This window comes from Sminthopsis crassicaudata, chromosome 2 (genome assembly GCF_048593235.1).
Source record: "Sminthopsis crassicaudata isolate SCR6 chromosome 2, ASM4859323v1, whole genome shotgun sequence".
NCBI lineage: Eukaryota > Metazoa > Chordata > Mammalia > Dasyuromorphia > Dasyuridae > Sminthopsis > Sminthopsis crassicaudata.
In genome coordinates this window covers 262,299,717-262,324,674 of record NC_133618.1, presented here as the reverse complement: position 1 = coordinate 262,324,674, position 24,958 = coordinate 262,299,717, and the positions used below count along the sequence as shown (strand labels likewise).

General features: G+C 33.9%; 2 protein-coding genes across 2 annotated transcripts in view; one reads left to right on the top strand and one right to left on the bottom strand.

The window, feature by feature from the left end:
- CHRM5 (cholinergic receptor muscarinic 5) overlaps positions 1-24,958 on the top strand; it is an 83,476-nt gene that overhangs the window by 20,019 nt on the left and 38,499 nt on the right. The gene's annotated exons all lie outside the window — the stretch shown is intronic.
- AVEN (apoptosis and caspase activation inhibitor) overlaps positions 1-24,958 on the bottom strand; it is a 201,063-nt gene that overhangs the window by 161,690 nt on the left and 14,415 nt on the right. Inside the window, exon 3 of the mRNA XM_074284785.1 lies at positions 14,037-14,211. Coding sequence (XP_074140886.1) covers positions 14,037-14,211 — 175 coding nt within the window. The remainder of the gene's footprint in view (positions 1-14,036; positions 14,212-24,958) is intronic.

Sequence of the window (24,958 nt, the reverse complement as noted above, 5' to 3'; positions counted from 1 at the left end):
AGGGAAAGAGGGGAGAGAGAGAGAGAGAGAGAGAGAGAGAGAGAGAGAGAGAGAGAGAGAGAGAGAGAGAGAGAGAGAGAGAGAGAGAGAGACAGAGAGAGACAGAGACAGAGACAGAGACAGAGAGACAGAGAGAGAAGATAAGGGAAGAGAATCTTTTCAATAAAAGGCATAGAACAGAAGGTAAAAAATAGAAGTGTAAGATACAAACAGCATCTTTTTATAGTTGAACCATTGGCAAAGATTCCCAAATCACAGATCGGCCTCTTAAGCCATATACACACCGGGAGAGTGATCACTACCAAGAGTATCACCATTAAAATTAATAATACTATAACAAAAAACTTCTAAGATTTTGATCTTTCCAAAAGTATCTTGACCAAAAATTACGTAGCCAAATACTTGAATATATATAACCCATATCACATGTTATATACAAAGCCCTATCAAAAAAATAGACTGGAAATTACTTTTAACAACAGGAAATTAACAAAAACTAATACTATAATAAAAGAAAAATTACAAATGGTTTGTTCTCACACATGGGAGGTACTAAAACATCTTTTTAAGTTAATGAACTACCAGTTTATTGTCATTTATAACCAAGTTTATCACCATTAGCTAACATTTACTGAACACCTACCACATACAAGGCAATGTGCCAAATAAGTGGATATATAAAAAAAAAAAAAAAAAAAAAAAAAGGTAAAACATAGTAAATACCTGCCCTTTAAAGCAGAAGTTCTTAACCTGGGATTCATGAATTTGTCTGGATTTTTTTTGACACTGAGATAACTATATTACAATGTAATTAATTTCCTTTCTAATTCCATTTTTACCTCATGCATTTAAAAAGATTATTCTATGAATGAGTCCACTGGCTTTTGCCATATTACCAACATGATCCATGATCCAAAAAACAGTAAAAAAAATCCCTGTCTTAAAGTTTGCCATTCTCTCAAAGAAATGGGGGTAAATATCCAAGAAGATAAATAATAAAATAAAATAACATACTTTGGTTGTTAAATAAGTTAATTAATGTTTCCCATATTAATTTTGTTATGAAATTATTTGGGCCATGAAATATATATATTTTGGAAAAACCAAGTGCTGGTATGAAACACCCCCTCCGCAAGAGAAAGGGGGAAAGAGTCCAAGGAAATTGTAAAGAACAAAATGAGAAAAATGTAAGTCAAATATTTCCATACTCCAAAATTATTACACTTAATTTTTTTGTCCATATATCAGCACATTCATGAAAGAAATTTCCTACAAGGAATTCTGTGTGCTAAAATCATAGATCTAGTCTAAAAAATCCATCTAACACTATCATCAAAATTTTCTCACAGCATTGCAATTTACATTCTGCAGAATATCAGGGTTTTGAAAAACAACACTTTGGAAAATGTTGGAAGAGAAAGTAAGTACTATCGAAAATCACAGGAGACAAGGTGGTAGAGTAGATAATGAAAAGACCTTTGTCCTGGACTGGACTGTTATTTAGGCATTTAAACAAATCGTGTTGCTTCTCTCTGACTCATTTCTTCTTAAATAAGGAGTTGGACAAGATAATGGCTGTGACTGTTAACAGCTCTAGGAAACCATGGCCTTAGAGAACAATGAACTGAAGTGGTTGGTAGGACATGAGGAGGTGGTTTTCAAGGAAGGAAAAGATTTAATTACATCAAAAGAAGAGGAGATATAAAAATGTATTCAACATTGCAGGAATAATTACCGGGCTAGTCTAATTTTTCTGTCAGTGATTTTCCAGGATACTCTAGATATTGATATTGTGTTCCAGTCCTTAAAGCATGTCTACTACTCTTGCCTCCTCCCCTCCAATGCTTGTAGTTAATTATGGCTATTTCAATACAGAATATCTTTTCCTGAGAATATCGTCAACTATTCTCCATCTCTCTCTAGTTCAGTGTTAAGTTCTGGGTTGATCAAATTATCTTATTTTTGATGATTTTATTTTGTCACTTGATATTGAGTGTGGTCTAGAGTACTGATTCTCCAATTTGGGGGTCTCAGGATCCTCCTTTATTTTTTTAAATGATTCTAGCTAGGGAAAAAAATCAATTAAGGGAGAGAAGGGGGAGAGAAAGTCAAAAATAAATAAATAGAGACCATATTGTAGAGGGCTGAAATGCTAGTCTAAGGAATGTGATGTAAACATAGTTTCTTTTCTAAGTTCACAGCCCATTAGGTTTACAGAGACTTTAAAAGATATATACATAGTCTGATTCTCTTACTATACAGATAAAGAAAATAAAGTCTAGAGAAGCTACATGATTTACCAAGATTCACATGGGGAGGAGAAGGGGTTTGAATTTGAACAAAGGTCCTCCTACTTCAAATTCAGTAACCTTGCCATTGTAACACAATGCTTCTTAAATTTTAACAAAGCATATAGTAAAATGTATGAATTTGATAGAAGAACAATTAGATGAATTAAGAACCAGTTGAATGCTTGGACTTAAAAAGTAGTGATTAATGATTTGATTTTAGGAAGAAGTCTCCAAAGGAGTATCACAAGGATCTGTTCTTGGTCCTGTGGTATTTTAACATTTTGATCCATGATAAAATTTTCAAGAAACACAAAGCTGGGTAGGGTGTCAAACTAGCTGTCAATGTTAGATTACAAGCCAAAAATACTGGGCCAATTAATCTTATATTTAGGTGAGGACACAACTTTACAAGTACATAGGAAAAGGCAGAATGAAAAAAAATATTTTGTTTCAAAAATATCTGCCAGTTGTAGTAGACTGAGAAATCAATATAATTAACAATATATAACAGAGGGGAAAAAAGCTAATGTCATTAAAAAAGCTAAGGTCATTTGGGCCTGTATGAAAAGAAACCAAAACTTTAGAAATAAGAGCCCATTGCAATTTTTCTCGGTCTGACCAGATACAGAATGTTGTGTTTAGTTCTAGATGCAACTTTTTTTTTTTTTTTAAATATGTTAACACTGGGTTTTTGGAGTTTGGGGGGTTTGTTTGTTTTTTTAGCATTTTTAAACATTTTGCTTTTCCTAGTTACATGTAAAACTTTTTTTTTACATTTGTTTAAAAACAAAACAAAAAAAAAAAATCCAGTTCTGAATCCTCTCTCTTATCCTTCCCTATCCTATCCCCAATTGAGAAAGCGCATGTGAAGGTATGCAAAACATTTCTATAAAAATACTGTTGGGAAAGAAAATATAGAGTCCCCCCCAAAAAAAAAAACTCTCAAGAAAAATAAAGTTTAAAAAAAGTATGTTTTAATCTGCATTCAGATACAATCCTATCTCTGGATATGGACAGCATTTTTCATCATAAGACCTACAGAACAGGTTTGGATCATTGTATTGCTGAAAATAGTAAAGTCATTCACAGCTTTTCATCCCACCACATTTCTATTACTTTGTATACAATACTTTTTATTTTGCATGAACTTAGGGAAGACTTTCAAGGTTTCACTGAGAGGATCATGCTAATCATTTCTTATAGAACAATAGTATATACCAATAGTTTCCCACAATCACATACCAAACTGTATTCAGCCATTCCACAATTGATGGTTATAACCTCAATTTCCAATTCTTTTCCCTGAAAAAAAGAGTTGCTATAAATATTTTTGAATATATAGGTCTTTTCCTTTAAAAAAAAAAATCTCTTTTGGGATACATGCCTAGTGGTGGTATTGTTAGTTATGCATGATTTTATAGCCGATAAGTCCTATCTTTTGATCCTTTATCTATTGAGGAATGACTTTTTTTTTTAATTTCATTCAGTTCCCCACACTTTAGAAATGAAGCCTTCATCAGAGAAATTTGCTTCAAAATTCTTTTCACAAAAATTATTTTTCACAATTCTTTTCCTGCCCATTTATTCTAGTCTCTCTCTTTTCACCCTGTCCCTCCTCAAAAATATTTTGCTTCTGACCATCACCTTCCCCAATTCTTTACTACTCTTTACTTCCCCCATTCTCATAGACCCTTCCCCTCCTACTTTCCTGCAGGGTAAGATAGATTTCTTTCACATATTGAATGTGTATGTTATTTCTTCTTTAAGCCAATTCTAATGAGAGTAAAGTTCACTCATTCCATCCTTCCTCCCTCTCTTCCCCTCCACTGAAAAAGCTTTTTCTTCCCTTTTATGGCAGATAATTTTATACCATTCTACTACTTTTCTTCCCTCTCTTCAAGTACATTCCTCTCTCCTCTATTAATTCTATTTTTCTTTAGATTTTACACCTTCCTATTGAATTAACAACTGTGCCCTCTATCTATATATAGTCCTTCTAAATGTCCTAATAATGAGAAAGTTCATATGAGTTACAAGAATGAGATGAGTTACAAGAATCATCCTCCCAAACCTTATTAATCCCCTAATGATATCACTTTCCTGATTACCTCCTTATACTTCTCCTGAGTCTTGTATTTGAAAATCAAAATTTCTATTCAGTTCTAGTCTTAAAATAGTACCTCTTGTCCATTTGGCCAATTTTTGCTTTTCAGGTATTCTTCTCCTCATTAGCTTTTCATTTACTTTTGCATCATTCTCATTTCTCTTGACATTTTTTTCTCTATCTCACTTACTTGATTTTCAAACTCTCTTTTGAACTCTTCCATGGCCTGACCCCAATGCTTCTGCTTCTTCTTGTAGGCTTTGGGTGTAGGAATCTTGATTTTGTTTTCTTCTTCTGAAAATGTTTTGATCTTCCTTGTCACCATATTAACTTTCTATGGTCAGAATCTTTTTCTGTTGTTTGCTCATTTTCCCAGCCTATTACTTGGCTTTTAAATTCTTTGTTAAAGTAAGGCTGTTTCCAGGATAGAGGGTGCACTTTCCTAAGCTTCAAGGATTTTGTGCAACTGTTTTCAGAAATCCTTTAGATACCTATATTGTGAGCGAGCTCTGAATTGGAGTATAAACAAAACGAGTCCTGCCTCAATGTTAGCAAAGAGATCCCTATAATGTCTCTTTCTGACCAGTTTTTTGGTCCTCTTATAACTGCGGGGACCTCCAGAAGCTACTGCTACTGCTGCCACTATTGGTTCAGTGGCTTCCAAAGCTTGTTCCTGGTTTGCTGGGGTTTCCCTCACAGCCTAGTGTGACAAACCTTTCCTTCCAAAGTACTTGTGGGCTGAGAGGTCTGCTGCTGCTATCACTGATTCAGAAGCATCAACACCTGCTCCTGATTTGCTGGGACCAAGCATGTGCTGAACTCTCACCTTGGTGCAAAACAGACTTTCCTGTTGACTTTTAAGTTGTCTTCACCTGGAAAATTGCTTCACTCCAACTTCTTGTAGGTTCTGACACTCTAAAATTCTGAGTCATTACTTAAAAGTATTTGGAGAGATTTGGATGAGAGCTCAGGAAAGCCCCTGCCTCTATTCTGCTATCTTGGCTCCACCCCCAGGACACCACATTTTAAAAAAGACATTGATGAGTGAATGTTTGAGTACAATAACCAGGATGGTGAAGGATCTTTAATTTATGCCATACAGGTAAAGTAACTAGAGATGCTTAGCCTACAAAAGACTCAAGAAGAATTAACTGCATGCAAATATCTGCAAAGCTATATAATATGAAAGAGGAATAAGATTTGTTTTGCTTGACCCCAAAGGGAAGAACTAGGAACAAGGGATGGATATTACATGGAAAGACTTCTAACATTTATACTTATTCAAAAATAATACTCATAGGTATTAGTAGGAATCCCCCTCACTGAAAGTCTTCAGACAGAGGCTGAATGACAATTTATTGGGTATGTTGTAGTAGGAATTCTTCTTCCAGCATGTGTTGGATTAGATGGCCAATACAGTCTCTTCCAACTCTGAATTTTTGTGGCTTTATCCTTTAAGTAATAACAAACCACTGTAAGTTTTTTAAGCAGGGAGCTAATAGGCAGAAGACTATATTTTAGTTTAATATTTTCAATTTGACAATAATAGCCAAAATAATTTGAAGGGTTCACAAGGCCATAATTATTTTTAACTGAAAGAAATTTAAGAGATCAGAGAAGAAAACGATGATAAAGAAAATGAGGAATTATTTCAGGTTTGGTGTTTATGATGATGAAAGCCTATAACAGAATGTTAGCAATCAAAGTGAGGGGAAAGAGAAATAGCATGAAAGAGGAGTCAACAGAATTTTGTGATTAAACATGGATGGAGGAAGGGAAGGAAGGAAGGAGGGAGGGAGAAAGGGAGGGAAGGAGAAAGGGAAAAAGGGAGGGAGGGAGAGAGGGAGGGAAGGAGAGAGGGAAAAGGGAGAAAGGAAAGAAAGGGAGGGAGGGGAAAAGGAGAGAGAAAAGGAAGGGATGGAGGAAGGGAGGGAAGGAGAAAGGAAAGAAGGGAGAGAGGGAGGGAAGGAGAGAAGAAGGGAAAGAAGGAGGGAAGAAGGGAGGGAAGGAAAGGAGGAAGGAAAGGAGAAAGAGAGGGAAGGAAAGGAGGAAGGGAGGGAAGGAAAAGAGGAAGGGAGAGAAGGAGGAAAAAAGGGAAGGAGGGAAGGAAGGAGGAAAGAAGGAAGGAAAGGAGGGAAAGAAGGGAAGAAGGGAGGAAGAAAGAGAGGAAGAAAGGGAGGGAGGAAAGGAGCCGGAGACAAGGAAGGAGAAAGAATTGTCTAGTATGTGGCAAGCACCATGCTAAGTTTCAATGAGCCTTAAATTTTGCTCATAGGTAGTATATGGCATTATCACTATAAGCAGCCAAACTTGTTAACAAATTTATTACTTTTATTTATTTGTTTGTTTATTTATTTATTTATTTATTACCTTTTTATTTAAAAAGCATTTCTATGCTAATTAGTGTTTACAGTATTAATATAAAAAATTCCAGCATCATCACAAGTCTTGATATATTAGAGTGCCAGTACAGATTGGAAGAATTTTTTTTTTAATTTAACCTAAATTACCAAAGAAAAAGCAATGTAGTTTAACTAGTGGGAAAAGCACTAGACTTCTCATCAGAAAACCCAGTTCAAAATCCAACTCTGCCCCTTATAAGCTGTGTGACCACAGGCAAATTATTTAAACATTTTGAGCCTCAGTTTTCTTATATGTAAAGTATAGATAATAAAATTTGTAACATTTATCTCAGAGGGTTCTTGTAAAGAAAATTATGTAAAACTTAAAGCACTATATGTTTAAATTATTCTTAGTTATAATAGTTTAAATCATGAAAGTAAGAGTAAAAAAAGTTATAAATATGAATAACAAACTACTTAACCCAATTAATATTAGAATAACCTGCTACAATCCTGAACCCAGGTCCTCTTTACTCCAAAGTGAACTATTTACTATATCATGCCACTTCTCAATAGACTATTTAATTTTTTTATTAAAGTTTTTTATTTACAAAACATATGCATGGGTAATTTTTCAACACTGACCTTTGCAAAGCCTTCTGTTCCAAATTATCTCCTCCTTTCTTCCACCCCTTCCCCTAGATGGCAGGTAGTCCAATACATGTTAAATATGTTGAAATATATGTTAAATCCAATATATGTATACATATTTATACGGTTATCTTGCTGCACAAGAAAAATCAGATCTAAAAAAAAAGAAAAAAACCTGAGAAGGAAAACAAAAATGCAAGGAAATAATAACAGAAAAAGTGAAAATGCTATGTTGTGATCCACACTCTGTTCCCATGGTCCTCTCTCTGGGTGTAGATGGCTCTCTTCATCACTGCACAACTGGAACTGGTTTGAATCATCTCATTGTTGAAGAGAGCAAAGTCCATCAGTAGATTATTTAAAATAACTTATATTCTTAATGATGCCTGGGGCATAGAAAGGGAAAAGGAGAGAGGGGATCAAGCATTTATTAAGTACTTACTATGTACCAGGCTGATTTAAGTACTGAGTATACAAATAAGACAGTTTCTACCCTAAAACCAGCTTGGAGAGTGGAGGCTAAAATGAGATGAAACCTTCAGTTTCCAATTCTTTGCCACTACAGAGAGAAGTTATATTTTTTTGTACATATGGATCTTTTTCCTTTTTCTTTTTAATTTTAAAAAATTTTAAATGTTTGAAAGGCTGAGATGAAGTGTTCCTAAAATGATACTCCTATAAAAGGAATCACCAACGAAGATGAGACAGTCCCACAGATAAGGTTTACCAGGATGCAGTTGCAACTTCCAGGTAGATATGGAGATCTGGAGAGATGCAGGTGAGAGTTAGATGAAGTATGGCTGGGTACTTTCCTTATTAAAAATAATAATAATAATAAGCTGACATGCCAGAAAAATATTTGGACCAAGACCTGATTATGAGGCTAGCCTCTACCCATCATGCCACGTTGCCTCTTACATATGTCTTGGCCATATTATTCTGAATAAAATGTTTATTGAATTATGAAAACTGTCAGGTAAAAACCTATATTATTTTCGGGATTTAGACTTTCAATATTAAAATAAACAATCTAAGTAAAGATGATGTCCATCCTAATAACCAATTAATTTACAGAAGAAAAAAAAAAGGTTTAGGTTCCAAATAACTAGAAAATAAAACACAATTAAAACAGAGATTTAGCTATCCCTAAGTATTCCCATTATTCCTAAGTTTTCCCATTAGCATTAAATAATAGCAATACTGCTTTATAAAGCACTTTTAAGATTTACAAAGCTCTTTCCTCACAAGAACTCTGTGAGGGAGGTATATAAAGCATTACTATCCTACTTTTAAAGATCAGAATATAAAGTAGAAGAAAAGGGATTTTTTCCAACCTATACAAATAATAACAAATGTTCATAGTTATCCTTCATAATTCTACCTGATTGAAAAAAAATAAAGTTTCAAGGTCAAAAAGGGCACAAAAACTTATTTCTATAAGAATTTCTGATGACTTTTGAGTGGTTCATTTTTATTTGTAGTATTTATTCTTTTTTAAAGGCATTTTTCTCACTAATAGAATAATCACTTTTATCAGATTAGTCAACATCTTTCACAGTTAGGTTGAAGACAAAGAAATATACTAGCACTATACAATTCACAGTTCTTAGGTCAGTCAATCAATAAGCATTTATTAAAGCATCTGATATGCTGAAGTACTTTGCTAAATACTGTGGAAATAAAAGCAAACGATAGTTCCTGCCCTCAAGGAACTCATCTAATGGGGAAATAACATGAAAACAATCACATACAAACAAGCTACATACAAGATAAATTGGAACTAATAATCAAAACGGATACTAGCATTAAGAGGCTCTGAGAAAGGCTTCTCTAAAAGACAGGGTTTAAATGTGACTTCAAAGAATCCAGGGAAGCCAAGAGGCAGAGATGAGGACAAACAACACTTCATGTCAGGTACAGCCAGGAAAAATGCCCAGAGCCAGGAGTTAGTTTCTTGTTCGAGGAACAACAGTGTCACTAAACTGAAAAGTACTTGGGGACAAGGAGAGACAGATGAAAAGACTGAAAAGGAGTGGGGAGGGTAGATCATAAAGTATTTTAAAGGACAAACAGGATTTTTTTATACTGGAGATGATAGTATGACATTGGAGTTTATCAAATGGGGAGATGATACAGTAAAATCTGTGCTTTAGGAAAATTAATTTGAAGTATGACCCTGGGCAAGTCACTTAACCCCAATTGTCTCAGGAAAAAAAAAAAAGCATTAATTTGATAGCTGAGTAAAAGATGAGAAAGAGACACTAGCCAACTGGCTACTGAAAGAATCTTGGCTTGAGATGATAAAAGCCTATACCGGGGTGTCAGCAGAGTCTGAGGGAAAAAACAGAGATAAAGAGCTAATTCCAAGGTAAAATCTACAAGACTTGGCAACAGAAACTGAAGAGTCCAGGATAACACTAGACAGCTATCCCCTTATCTTTTAAATCATTATCTTGTCTTCCTAAGCTCATCTTTAGATTGTGCCCACCAACCATTATCTTCACTCCTAAAAACATGGCTCCTGAAGAGCTCCTAAAGCTGGAGAAAATCTCAAAACCATGCTGACTAGGTTCACTATAAATTCATGCTATATAATTTCACAGGGCTCTCCTAAGGCAAGGCAATCCTTTTACAACTTCCCAATTAACTCTCTCTCTCCTATTTATCATGATGGCTTGTGAAGTCTCGGGCTAGCTCCTTGGAGGCCTCAGGGTCAGCCAGAGTCAGGATAAACTAAAGTCCTTGGTCTTTAGGGGGAGGAGTGAAGGAGATGGACAAAACTGCCAGAGGTTTTGTCAAAGATCTAGAGTTCAGAATCTCCATACTTTTCTCCTGCCACCAAGTGAATCTGGCTTGTCTCACTCCACTCTCTAATCCCTCCTATGATTATCTGTATACACCAAAAGATCGAGCTAGCACAGAATAGTGAGAAGGGCCATTTTTCAAGCATATGCTAATAGAGTTATTATCCAATAGGTAATTCGCTTTAAGTGCTTAGTTGTCTGATTTAAGCACACCTTTTAAGAATTTCAGCCCTTTATATCGGCTCTTTCAAATCTTTCCATCATTCTTCAAAGCTCCCAAAGCTCCCACCACCATCATTCTCTTAGTTGAGTTTTATGCCGCATATTTTCCTTGAAAAATTTGAGGCCACAAATGTATTTAAAACCTCCTACGTATCAAGCCCCTTGTTGGGCTCTGGGCATCCAAAGACAAATACAAAATAGTTCCTGCCTTCCAGAAGCTTATACTTTATTGGGATTTTCAAACATGCACCCAGATAAATAAATGCAAAATATATAAAGAAGAAATGCCAAAAAAAAAAAAAAAAAAAAAGACAAAGAAAATGAAATAATAAACTCTTACAGCAATTAGAAAAAAAAAGAAGAAGAAAAGAAAAGAAAAAGAAAAATTTGAGGGCACAGACCAGAGCTCCCTCTTCTCCCTCTTTCCTCATCCCAGACAGATGCCTTTGGCCACTCTTTCCTCCTTCACCCTGGTCTCACATGATATGATCTTCGTCTTTACCAAAGAAAACCTCTTTACAGGACCAGTGATCCTATTCTATCCCATCTTCTCCAATAGATAATCCCCCTCTACCATCTCCACCTCAAATTTATTTTCAATTTCTCCTTGTCTACACCACAATAACTAAATGAAGTTCATTCATTAATAATTTTCAGCAATCAAAATATTCAAAATGAAATATAAATTTACCATTAGCAAACAAATCTCCACAGCATAATCCCCAAGAGACAACTTTTTTGTACTGAAACTATTATCAAGCATCATAAATGTTTGTTCTAGATTTATTATTTCTAACCCCTCAAAAGATTAAAAAAGTTAAATCAATATTCAGGTACAGCCCAATTTGCCTTTAAGGCAACACTAGACAGAGTAACCTAGGTGGCAATTAGAAAGGTTTCAAGGCAAACTATAAAAAACAGTCAAATTACCAGGTCTTAGTGTATTCATGGGGGAAAATGTATTTCAACTCAGCTGAGCTGAGAGCTGATAAAGACATTGTCTCTATGATGCCTGTTACACATGAAGAAACAATGGGATTCTAACAGCATATTAAAATTCATATCCCTCTGCTCTCCGCTCCCCCAACCACTTCTCAACCTCTTGCCTATCTTACAGTAATAGCCTCCTATTTGGTCTTCCTGCTTCCAATCTCTTCTTTCTCCAGTATTTCCCCAACACAACTGTCAAAATAATATTTCTAAGGCAGAAGTTCTGGCCAGTCACTTCCCAAGTCAGTTCCTTCTTGACTATAAGTTAAACTACAAACTGACAGTGACTCAAAATTTTTTGCCCACACAATCAGACTTCCACCTACCTTTTCAGCCTAATTTCAAACTACTCCCTTTCACAAACTCTATGTTCCCATAACAATAGTCTCCCAAATAAAAAAAGTTTATTTCAAACTTAGCTTCTAGAGGATCATTGCTACATTCAGGCTCCTTTATGCTATCCCCAAATTCCAGGATTACTATTCTATCTTTTCTATCCCAGTATATTTATTTTGGTTCTTTTTCCCCAAACTCTACATCCTCTTCCCTCCACATAAGAAATAGTCTGTCCATAACTCACAAATGATCACCTTTGATTCTTCTTCTTCAAGATACATATAATACCATTAATATGCATATTCTTAGATAATTTAGATAGTGTTCTGAGGTTCAAAAAGTGTTATGTATATATTATGTAATACTCAGACAACATGTTAAGTAGGTAATACAGGGATTATTATATAAATCTTACACATAAAAGAGAGCTAGACTCAGAAAGATTGTGATGCCCAAACTCAAACAGAACATTTGAGGCATATACTAAAGTTAGGTTTTCCTGAATCCCAGCCCAGGTCTACATCCTTCCTTTACACAACTTCTTTAGACATGGAGGAAAAAAAACATTTTACTGAGAGGTAGCATGGCATAGTAGAAAGTATATTGAACTTATCAGAAAAATCCTAAATTCAAATCCTGCCTTAAAAACTTACTGTGTGACCCTGAACAAATTACTTAACCTCTCCAAAAACTCAGTTTCCTTATTTTTAAAATGGAAATAAGAACAGCATCTCCTTCATAAGTTAATGTACATGTAAGGGTAGGATAGAAACCATACCACCTTAATATCTTAACTAGGGGAGAACATATTTCAATCACTTAATCACTAGCTTTACACTAAGAGTTCTCAACTTAGTGTCCATAAATATTTTTTGTACTATTTTGATAACCATTCAATATAATTGGTTTCCTTTGTAATCCTATATATTTTATTTTATGCATTTAAAAACATGCTTCTGAAAAAAAGGTCTATAGATCTTACTCACTCTACAAGTTCAGGGATCAATAATGCAAAAAAAAAATGTTAATCCCTGCTTTAAATCAAGTGTAAAAAGTCTTTGAAAGTCATTGAACAGTGCTAGCTTTTGACACACATTCTAAAACTGGAACAAGAATGATAACATACAAATTCGTGAATTTCTCTTTTTACAATACTTTGGAGAGCTTATCAAGTACCCAAAAACTGATTATGAGAGAGCTCAGATAATTTATTTGGAATGGAGGATTCAAGAGAATGTGTATTGAACAGCAAGATATTCATTCTGATTCCAAGTCACATGATTTTGATCAATGCTGATTTATTTATATTATGTTACTGGCCTAGTAATAATAAGGGGTGAGAAAAAAGTCAATGGATGCATTAAAATAATGCTAGAGAGGTAATCTGTCCCATTTGTCTAAGAGAATATGTCACAACCTTTTGGTTTTATATAACAACATCAAGCTAGTCCAATAAAAGTTAAAGTTCCAGTGAGTAGTAGTCATTCTAGAAATTGAAGCAAGTATTGTATTCCAGTAAATCCTCTGAGATGGAACCCCTTTCTCATCAGTTTCCTACCTGATGGCGATGGCTGTATTAAAAACCAAAAACAGACTAGACACATTCAACATGCTTCAGAATCTGTTAATACCTTTGTTTTATACTCCCTAAGCCTGAACCTGTTTTTCCTGCGAATCGTGGGAGAGTATTACACACTTTGGGGGGCAGGGCATTTTTTACTAATTGTTTTTAATGTACCACCTTATTAAATATCTACCTCTCCTAAAAGCTACTTAGTCTGGTTAAAATGATTCTTAATTGATAATCTTGGTGGGGGACGGGGAGGAAGTGAGAGGAGATGAGGTGGTAGAGAGAGGAACTTCTAGAAGTATCTTTAGAGGAGAGGTATCCATATTCCAACAAACAAGACTTATTTGAAACACTAAAATCCTCAGACTTCACATGGGCTACATAACATAGAGCTTTGCAAAACATAAAGCACTGTTTAATGTTGATCATTATTATTATTGTTATGACATATAGGCTACTTACTTGTGCAAATAGTTCTATATAAATATCCATAATAAATTGTATCTCCCAAAACACAGGAAAATTTCTTGTTTATAGTTTCAGAAAACATTTACTTTTTTCCTTAAGCTAATATCATGTACTATGTACATATTCAATTCTTTCTTTTCATGTCAATAAGACCAAAAACAAATCTATGAAATGCTAGTTACTAAGAACAGTTTAAAAAATAATAAATATCTGGTCAACCTTCAGAAAACTAAATAAGTACATAGATGGCACTCCTACCTGCAGAGCTAAGCAGGACACTGAAATCAGTCCCTCTTTGTGATTCTCCACTTTCATTTTCTGCCTCTTTCTCAAAATCTTGATATCGATCCCAGTTAGAGACAATCTTTCTTTTGGAATAATTTCCCCATTCATTGTTCTCTTCTTCATAGGTGTCAGCATCATCATGTTCCACCTATAATCATTACAGAAAATTCAATAAGTACAAGGAAACAAAAATAAAATCATGATTTTTTTCAACATTTACTATATAAGTAATGCCAAAAAGAACTAGGAATTAGGAAATTTACACACTAAGCTCTTTGATATGCTGAAACATTTTAACTGTAATGCATTAGAGAAGTTACACTGACAGATTTTCACTTATCACTGAAAATGAAATTCAGAAAGTTGCTCCCCAAGTATCCATTTGATATATCCAAGCATCTAAGAACTACACTGTTAAAACTTATAACTGCTTCCTTTCGAATGAAAGCAACACAGCTGCAGTTGTTCTGAATTCAAGGGACTGTGAAATAGAAATAATACTTTCATGTCTTAGTTTTCTGACATACTCTATAAGACATTTTATTCAATACTAAAGATGGATAAATGATAGTAGATGAAATGTCTCATATGATTCTTTCACTATCCTTAACCCTTCCTGGACTCTTTAGAATACCATGTCTAAGCCTGGGCTCCCATAGCTTAAAGAAAGAAGTAGAGAATCTAGAAGAGATTTGGGAGAGAGTCTAAAAGATTCATAAAGACATTAATGTCGATATTGGGGGGTTTACATACTGGGATAGATTAGCAAGAGATTTTATATGACATATCTGAATGACAGAAGAGAAAGGCTGAAAGAAAGAAGAGATCTTAAAATTTCTAAGAAGTGCTAATATAAAGACAAGAGATGAATTAGATAACCTTATAAGATCCTCTCCAAACCCTATCCTAGAACATTATCCTTTCTTCTATCTTTAAAAAGAGGAAAAAAAGTATCTTGAAGGATATGAAGATCTACAACAACCTGAAAGTCTATTATAATTCAAGAAAAGATATGCTGAGCCAAAAGATGCTACCAATAATCAGGAACAAAGGAGTCTGACATAAATAATTACTGGCAGAAGCATTCTAAAAGGAGAGCAGTAGGACTAGTATTTATAAGTGGAGCTCATATAGGGAAAATAAGAGTCTAAAGAAAAATAACTGTGTTGATATATTATCAGGGAATTAAATATTCTTTATTAGGTATTATACATAAATAAAAATGCTACACTGGTTGTTATCAAAACTTCAAACACAGATAAGGGAAGTAAGTAAAAAGTAAGTAAAAACTTCTGTAAAACTGTTAACTCAAAGCCAAAAAGGTTCACTAGCTTAAAAGGCTAAGGAATTATCAGAGCACTGAAAATCAGAGCACCGAGATGGGAAGCAAGAGATCTTAATTCAATTAATGGCCCCCACCATTATTATCATTTAATATTTACCAAGTACTTATGATAGTCTATGCCATGAACAGCTAAATGACTCACTGTTCAACCTTAGGAATCACTTAACAGGTGTCTCATTTCCTGCCCCCTCCCTCTTCAACTACAAAGACAACTAGAGTTGTCATTAAACTCCTTCTCAAGAGTATAATGAGAAATAATGAATAAAAGTTCTGAAGACATTTGCAGTAACTTGGGGGAAGGGAAGAGAAGGAATGCTTCTTAAATATAACTTTACATTTATTAAAGTTTTGCTCATTTCTCAAAGATCTAGGGTAAAATAAGAAATATAAAAACCTTGAATTGGTGGGTGGAAAGGGATCAAATAAGATAATACATGTGAAGCACTTTGAAGACCATAAAGGGCAATACAAATACAAGGTATTATTATGTTCAGATCATAATTATAAAATCAGTCTGGCAATTTTAATTGTAACATTTCATACCTGGATGTTGGCTACAGCACTTAAAAGGAACAGCAGTCAATTAAATTAAACAAGCTAGACACTAATGTGTTCAATCTGCTACCAAGCTGTTATCTCATCCAATGGCACAAAAAGGCCCACTTAAAACAAATTGAGCTCCGTGACTAAGCAAGGCATAGTAATAAATACAAGTATGTTTTGCAACTCTCCAAAGGCTTCCAATAACCAAAATTTAAGGAGAAGGGTGCAAGTCAAGGGCAGTGTGATGAAGGCAGGCTTGAGAAAAAATCTAATAAATAGATATCTACCACTGAGTCATGGGTATTAGCCAATTCAAGTGATGATTTTCATTTTGCCCTGAATCAATTTCTCTCACAAAATAAAAATGAAAAGTACTGTTCTCTAACAGATGACTGTTCAAAGATGGCACCAATCTAAACCCAACCAAGAAATTAGTCTAGAGACAAAAGTAACTGACCAGAGAAGCCAGAATTAACTATATATCCATTCTGCCATTTATAAATAGTCTCTATGACCTTAGACAAATCACTTGATTTTTCTATCTATAAAATAGAGCCTATTTTATTTTAACTATTTAACCACAAATGCCAAAAACATAAAATAAAAATACTCCTATTGAAGAATGCACTAAATAGCCAATTTAAAGAAATTCCAGCAATTACTAAGTACTTTTTATGGGCAAGGGCAACATATCAGTCACTGAGAAGTGAGACACTGTGACTTTAGCAACCTCAACAGCTTTTCTAATCTCATTTATGACACTTGTCCTGGCTTCCTCAACTTTACAAAAAGAAAAAAAGAAAGAGTAAAAAGAAGAAAAGAAAAAAATGACACAGTTCCTACCCTTATAGCCCAGTAGAGAAGATAACTGTTTTTTAGTAGTGTCTGACTTGCCATAATCCCATTTATGGTTTTCTTGAAAAATACTGAAGTGGTTTGCCATGTACTTCTCTAATTCATTTTCCAGAGGAGGAACTGACACAAATAGGATTAAGTGATTGCTCGGGATCACAAAGTTAGTGGGTCTATCTGAGGCCAGCCATGAACTCAGAATGATGAGTTTTCTAATTCCAGGCCTGGCACACCATCTATTTTTACCAAATAGTTGAGAAATAATAGATGTATATAATTCAACTCAAGTAATGTGCAAGCACTGTGCTATGCATAATTACAATAAAAGCTAATGATAACTAACATTTATATGGCACGTACCTTGAGACAGGTACTATACTAAGCATCTTACAACTATTATTTCATTTGATCCCCACACTACCACATGAATTCAATACTATTATCCCATTTTACAGATGAGGAAACTAAAACAAACAGGTTAACTGACTTGCTCAAGATCAAGTTAGAATATAGATTAGTAAGGAATAGGAAATACTAAGGGCAGAATGTTATACCTAGGCAAAGAATCAAGAAAAGTTTCACCAATGAAGCAGCACCAAAAGAATATAAGTTGTAGCCTCCACAAAAAAAAAAAAGTCACCATCTGATGGCCAAATTTCTGGTTATCAATCACTCTGTACTATTAAATCTATTCAATTTGGCAAGATTGTTCATAGCTGGTACTCTATTAGATGTGACCTCTGAGAATCTAAAATCACCTCTACACTACAGAAGAAGGATCAGAATTAAGTCTTTTAAGATAGGTTACAAACTGGATAACCAGTCCCTCAAAACAATGTGTTAATTAATTGAGGAATCTTCTTCAGAACAACACAAGTATTATCTGACAAGTAAAGTCTAAAAGAATTATATCACTAATAGCTATTGCAACATAACTTACATATCACATGAACATAATTTGAAGAAGGTTCTTTTTAAGGCAGAGGAGAAAAGGTTGGAAAATATAAATTACCACCAAATCAAGATATTCTTAGTGAATTACAAAAAAAAAAAAAAAAAAAACTTCAGCTATCCTTACATTTTATCAGACTTTTCTAAAGAAAAAGATAAACCCAATATTTACGTGAAAACCAAATTAAAACAATCATAACACAAGCATTTATCACAATTTCAAAGGTTTAGAATGTGACAATAAAAGTGAAGAAAATTTTTAAAGTGTTTCTTTAAATGAAAATGATGCTATAGGGAGTAGAATTGGAATTCCTTTATATTTTAAAAAAATGGAAATGCTGAGAGACCTCAAGATCGGACAAAATCTGTTGGAAAATAGAACAAACAAAAACCCTTTTACTCAGTTTAGCCTACAAGATCATTATGACACATATTCCTCCTTCCTTTAAGGAACATTATAACAAAACATTATAACAAAAGTCAGTATACTTATATTTTTTCTTTTTTTAAGCCTTCTCATTAAGTGTTAAAAATTTCTTTTCCACTATTACTCTCACATTTTTGGCCAAATGAACTTCTGAAGTAACGCTCAGAAACTTGGGGAGGCTTTTTTTTTTGCCCTCTGCTTTGTCAACGATATCTCCAAGATCAGCATTCTTAGGTGGCAGTCCCAGTCAGGGAAAAGAATTCTTTGATTACTGTTTTGTCCTACAAGCAGCAATTTAATTTTCTTGGGAAAATATAGGTTCCTTAGAAACATCTCAGAATAATTTCCTTAATTCCAAATTGCAGAGTTTGTTCTTTAGATATTCCTTCCCTTTGAATTTCACCTTAACACTGCTTTCTGCCTGTAAATTCCCTTTTAAAAGATTCAGTCTTCTTAAAAAGAAACATCTTGTACCAACCACTTACTTTAGTATTTTAGACATACTTCAAATGAAGACACCCCTGAAGTACTTTGCCATTTTGAAATTTGGTTTTTAAGTTACTTTGAAAGAGTCTGTAAACACATTTCCACTGAAATTATTTATCCATAAAAGTGGGTATAGCACATAAAAATTAGATGAGCTGCACAGTGGAATCAATGAAAAGACTTATTCACTGAAGTCTCAGATCAGTTTTAACTGTCACAGGAATAACTTATATCACAGTACTTTATAGAAATGAATCTGTTTCATTTTAATAAGGCAGCCTGTGAATATTATAATGGCAATGCTATTCATAAATTTTCTTCTTTTTACTAAAATAAATAAATAAATAAACAAGCAAACTAGCTTAGCAGCCTCCTGAAATATTTTTTGAATATTTCAGTTACTTCATGAGTTATTAACTCAAGGGAAAACAAAGGATTATTTTAGCCATTTGTGTGGAAGCCCTTCTCTCTAGAATACATTTTAGTAATGTTAAGATTTGAGAAAAGGAACTGTCCTGTATTTAACCCAAGGAAAAAAATGGACTCAATCATTTATGTATTTCAAACAACTTCCCACTATTTCTCACAAAATGTGAATTATATCAAAGAGGGGACAATGAAAAAAGAAATGAAATGTAATCTGGGTCTCTGAAATAGCTAGATAGAATTTCATTACAATTTAATATTTTGATGATCAGATAATCATCTAAAAAAATAACCAATTATATCTCTTAAATTTATAATTAGATAGCTGTATTTAACCATAGCTATAATTTTATTAGTATAGGAAATTGCTAGTGAAGAAATTTCCTACACCAATGAAAATCAGCACTTATACCACAATTTTATAGTCTTAGAAGAATTGGCCAGGCCACTAAGCTTCCTTCCTTCTTTAAATCTATGATGAAGGCCTGAATATTAGATTTTGATGGTTGGAAATAGCAGTGTGGCAAGCTAAAAGTGGAAACTAAAAATATCACCAGCTTTCTATTTTTCCAGTCTCTGCAATATTGTCAAGCATAAATTCCTTAAGCAAAGGGATTATTTTCATTTTCAATCTTTGCATCTTAGGTGGCTGAGGCAGACATTAGATCATGGTAGACACCAAATGTTGGGGTCCAGTCATGTGAAGAATTCACAATGGCCATTCTCTTTGGAAAAGGTAGATTTATTTACGAGAACAGATTACAGATAAAATGATGGAATGTGACAGACACCAGGAATGGTAAACATAAAATGGAGTTGGGAGAACATAGAAAAGAGATTTTAATAATAATGGAAGATACAAGTTCCCCAATGGAACCTGCCATTCACCAGGAGAAAGGAAACATCCTATGGAGTTGGGGCATGCCCTTAGCTAAATCCTGAAAGGGACTCAGCCCCCAAAGGAGTTAGTTAGCTGTAAAGAGGAAGAGTGGGGTCAGGAGAAATAGCATAAGTCATGGTGAGGTTAGGAGATACCACGTGGCATGAACTTAATTACTAGATAATATCACATTTTAAGAGTAATACCTTACTTCTGTACAGCATTTCAGTTTTTCAGACCTCTTCCTCACATAACAGCTAGGTCCTCCTTTTACTTACACACACACACACACACACACACACACACACACACACACACACACAAAACCATCCCCAGAACAAATTAGATCACACAGGTGGATCTACTTCTATCCCCTTCCCAAAAAATGACAAATATTGATCCATCAGGAAGGCATAATTCCACTGCTAGGGAAAATGGAACCTGAACACATAAAGAGAATTACAGACTTAAAAATTATAACTTCAATAGCTAGTATAACTGTATTTAATCATTTAATTAAAACCTCACAAATAAGTGGATGCGTAAAATATATTACTAAATGATCACCAAAGTGAAAACACAATAAAATAGTCACAAATGGTCATCATGACTCTTGGGAAAACTTTCACTTTCATTTGCTGTTTGTAGAGTAAGGAGTAAGGAAGGCCTCAGCTCAAAGTTTAACTCAGATACTTAATACCTATGTGATACTTAACTACTATCTGCCTCATCGGTTTTAACTATAAAATGGGAATGACAGCACCAATCTCACAGGGTTATGATGAGACCAAATAAGATATCATTCATTCATAAGGCACTTAGCACAATATCTGGTACATAGTAGGTATTTAATAAATGTTTATTCCCTCTCTCCCTGATCAAAGGATCATAGATTTAAAGCAAGAAGAGACATTAGAGACCATCTATTTAAGTACCCAAGATAATAGATGACAATAGTATTTGGCTTCCAGTTCTTTGACCTCAAATCCAGTGCTCTTTCTACTATCCGCCATGATGAGGACATTTACAATTAAAACATATTTACATGTTGAAAAAAAAGAATTCTTAGAAAGATAGTACTCAACTGATAAAACTGAAAAGAAAATTCTACAAATGTAAATGAACAATTTTTTTTAAATACCAAAAATGATTTAACAGTTAAACTGAAGTAGAACAGTTCATTCAGATGAGATCAGCTGTGAAGAGACAATATGAGAAAAAAGGAAATAACACAGAGAAGAGATAATCCAAGTCATGCTCAAGCTATTCTGAAGTTGATGAAAGTGCTAATATTGCCATCTGGCAAAAGATTCCTTTTCTCTCAAACAACCCCACAATAACCACATTAATTTGACTTGAGAATCTTTACTTCCTTTTTTGTCATTTCAATATATGGTCTAAATTATAAGGATATAGTTAGAAATTTTGAATATACTCACTTTTATAACTAAAAGGAACTTGAAATCACAAAGAAAAATATAATCTTACTTTAACATATTTAACATGTATTGGTCAACCTGCCATGGGAGGGGGGAAGGAGGGGAAAAATTAGAACAAAAGGTTTGACAATTGTCAATGTTGTAAAATTACCTATGTATATATCTGGTAAATAAAAACTATTAAAAGAAAATTTAAAAAAAGAAAATATAATTTTAACTCCTGTAAGCTAGCATGAATGTGTTTAATTATTCAGTTAAAATCCCACAAATAAATGGTAGCATAAAATATATCATATACCATTACAACCACTACCACCAAAGTGAAAAGATGATAATAAAGTCAAAAACCTGATCATGATTACTGGAAAAACTTTCAATTTCACTTGCTATTTTTATACTGATGAATTAACGTGCTTGCCACAATTTCTCCCCTTTCAAGATGCTACCTGAAGATAGAAGAGTTCATACATTCACAAAGTAATCATTAGTTATTCATGGGAAATCAGGCATTTCTAAAAGCTTTCCCACTTCAACTTTCATCATATAGTTCCAAGACAATTTAATGTGTGTACTTGCACCTCCTCATGCTTTTTAAATTTTTAATCTATTCTTTTCTTATGACGTTTAATAGGACTTGTACACAAAACATGACTTTTCTATTTTGTAATCTGGCTGAATTTTTATCATTAAAGGAAAAAGAAATCTCTGCCTTTGAGCATTTACATGTGACAACATTTACATAAAGACAAAAGAAATCAGAGTAGGATGGCACCTTTAAAACCTAGGGAAACTCTAAGACTTAATTACTAAGAAAAATTATTTGGGGAATTTAAATAAAAAATGTGTTAAGAAATGGAAGAAAAAAGTATTGTTTGCACACTAGGCAAGAGTGCACTTCAAAGAACTTTGAAGCTCCCTATTTTGCTCTAAATATCATTTTTCTTCCATCTGTAGAATGACATCACTATTTTTTTCTGGCAAAAAAAACAAAAACAAAAACAAAAACTTGTCTTTCTACTATGGCCAACTTTATCAATAATTAACTTTTAAGAAATAGGCTGTCAAAAGATAATCTCACTCAAAAATGGAAACATCCCCTGCAAAGATGTGTAGTACATAATCATACTTTTCCTTCTGTTTCTTTTTATCTGTAACCTTTAGAAAGATATTCCAACCTTAGAAAAAAGGAATTTTAATTAGTGAAAAAGAGGGGGCAGCTATGTGGTGCAGTGGATAGAGTACCAGCCTTGAATTCAGGAGGACCAGAGTTCAAATTTGATCTCAGACACTTAACACTTCCTAGCTGTGTGACCCTGGGCAAGTCACTTAACCCCAGCCTCAGGGGGGAAAAAAATTAGTGAAAAAGAAAGAAGTTTTTAGTATCCATCAAAAAGGTAGATTCTCAAAGTCCATATCCTCTTTAGATTATTTTATTTAGTCATTCAGTCAACTCTTCATGATCCTTTGGAAAAGATAGACAGATAAAAGAAAAAAAGAGAAAAAGGAAGGAAGGAAGGAACAGACAGAAAGAGTGTGTGTACCAGACTCTTCCATCCTCCACCATCTCTTGAAGTCTGTCCAAGTTCATGTTCATTATCTCTATCTATCTCTATCATACTATCAATGGATTTCATCCTCTGTTGTCCCCTTTTCCTTTTGCCTTCTTTCCCAAGATCAGGGTCTTTTCCAATGAGTGCCCTCTTCTGATTGTGTGGCCAAAATATTTAAGCTTCAATTTCCATATTGGACCTTCCAGTGAACAGCTTGAATTTAAGTATTGATTAATTTGATCTTCTTTCTGTCCAAGGGATAATCAAAAGTCTTCTTTACCACTACAATTCGAAAGCAGCAATTCTGAGGCACTCAGCTTTCATTACAATATAACACTCATAGCCCTATGTTGTTACTAGAAAAGCCATAGCTTTGACCATATTAACCTTTGTCAGTAAGGAGATGTCTGCTTTTCAGTATGCTGTTCTCAGAAGACAAGTAAGATGATCTGGACCTCACATCCCTTTTAGGACTTATCACATTTTGTTGCTGTCAAAAGCCTTAGCATGGTGAATGAAGCAGAAATACATATTTTTCTGGAACTCCTTACTTGGCAAATGTTGGCAATTTGGTCACTCCTTCTCTGCGTCTTCAAAAGCCATCCTACCCTTCTGCTAATTCTTAGTTGACATATTATTAAAGCCTAGCATGTTAATCCCAATGTCTAGAGTAGGAAGGTTACTTTTCAGGAAAAAATAAAGCAAAAAAACCTGGTCCTAAACCAAGATAAACAAGGAGATTTTCAGTCATGTCATGTCTTCACTGGTTAAATAAATTGGTAATGTTTAGCCTAAAGAAAAGAAAACTTGGAAGGAACTAAGAAGAAAACATAGGTGAAAGCTTAACTATCTAAGCTTAACATTCAAAAGACTGTCATATAGAAGACTTAGGCTATTTGGCATGACTTTGGTGGTCAGAACTAGGATTAATGAATAGAAGATGCTGAGTCAGATTTTGGCTCATACTAAAAATGAACTTTCTAAGAAATCCAAGCTATTAATTGTCATATGAAAAGTGTTCCAAATCTTTAATAATTACAGAAATGCAGATTAAAATAACTCTGAGGTTCTACGTCATACTCATCAAGTTGATATAAAAGGAAAATGATACATATTTTAAGAGTTGTAGATAAATAGGAATATTTTTCTGATGAAACTATGAATTAGTTAAGCATTGGTTAAGCCATTTTGGAAAGCAGTTGGAAAGAGCCATACCCTTTATCATATTCTTTATCTTTATCAATTATCATAATTGTGAGACCTAGAACTTCTTTTCTCTACTTTATAAAAAATTTAAATGAATCATTTCCTCCTCCAAAGAAAACAATCCTGGAATTTATTTACAAGCATAGTTAGTAGTCCTCAAATCCACTTTTGAAGAGGGAAGACAAAATTAAAATCTATACCACTTTAACAGGGAGTTCTAAATTCAAATTATAAATCCATAACTTCCTAAAAGAACTAAATCTTGAGTAATATATGTTAATGACAACAGACCCTGGTAAAGGCAATGTGGATTTGTACAAAGAACCCTAAATAACCCAGTCCCAGCTCTTCCATTAATTTACAATATGATCTAGTAAAGATCTATTTGAGTTTCAGTTTTATCAACATAAATTTAAGGTGAATTTCCAATAAACTGGTGATAGAAAGAACCATTTGCATCCAGACAAAGAACTATGGAGACTGAATGTGGATCAAAGCATAGTATTTCACCTTTTTGTTGTTGCAGCTTGTTTGCTTGGGTTTTTTTTTTTTCCTTTCTTTTTTTTTTTTTTCCTTTTGAACTGATTTTTCTTGCACAGCATGACAAATGTGGACATTTGTTTAGAAGAATTGCACATGTTTAACTATTGCTTGCTGTCTAGGGGAGGAAAGCGGGGGTGGGGGAGTGAAGGAGAAAAATTTGGAACATAAGGTTTTGCAAAGGTGAATGAGAAAAACCATTTTTGCATGTATTTGGAACAATAAAAACTATTTAAAAAAAAAAAAGATG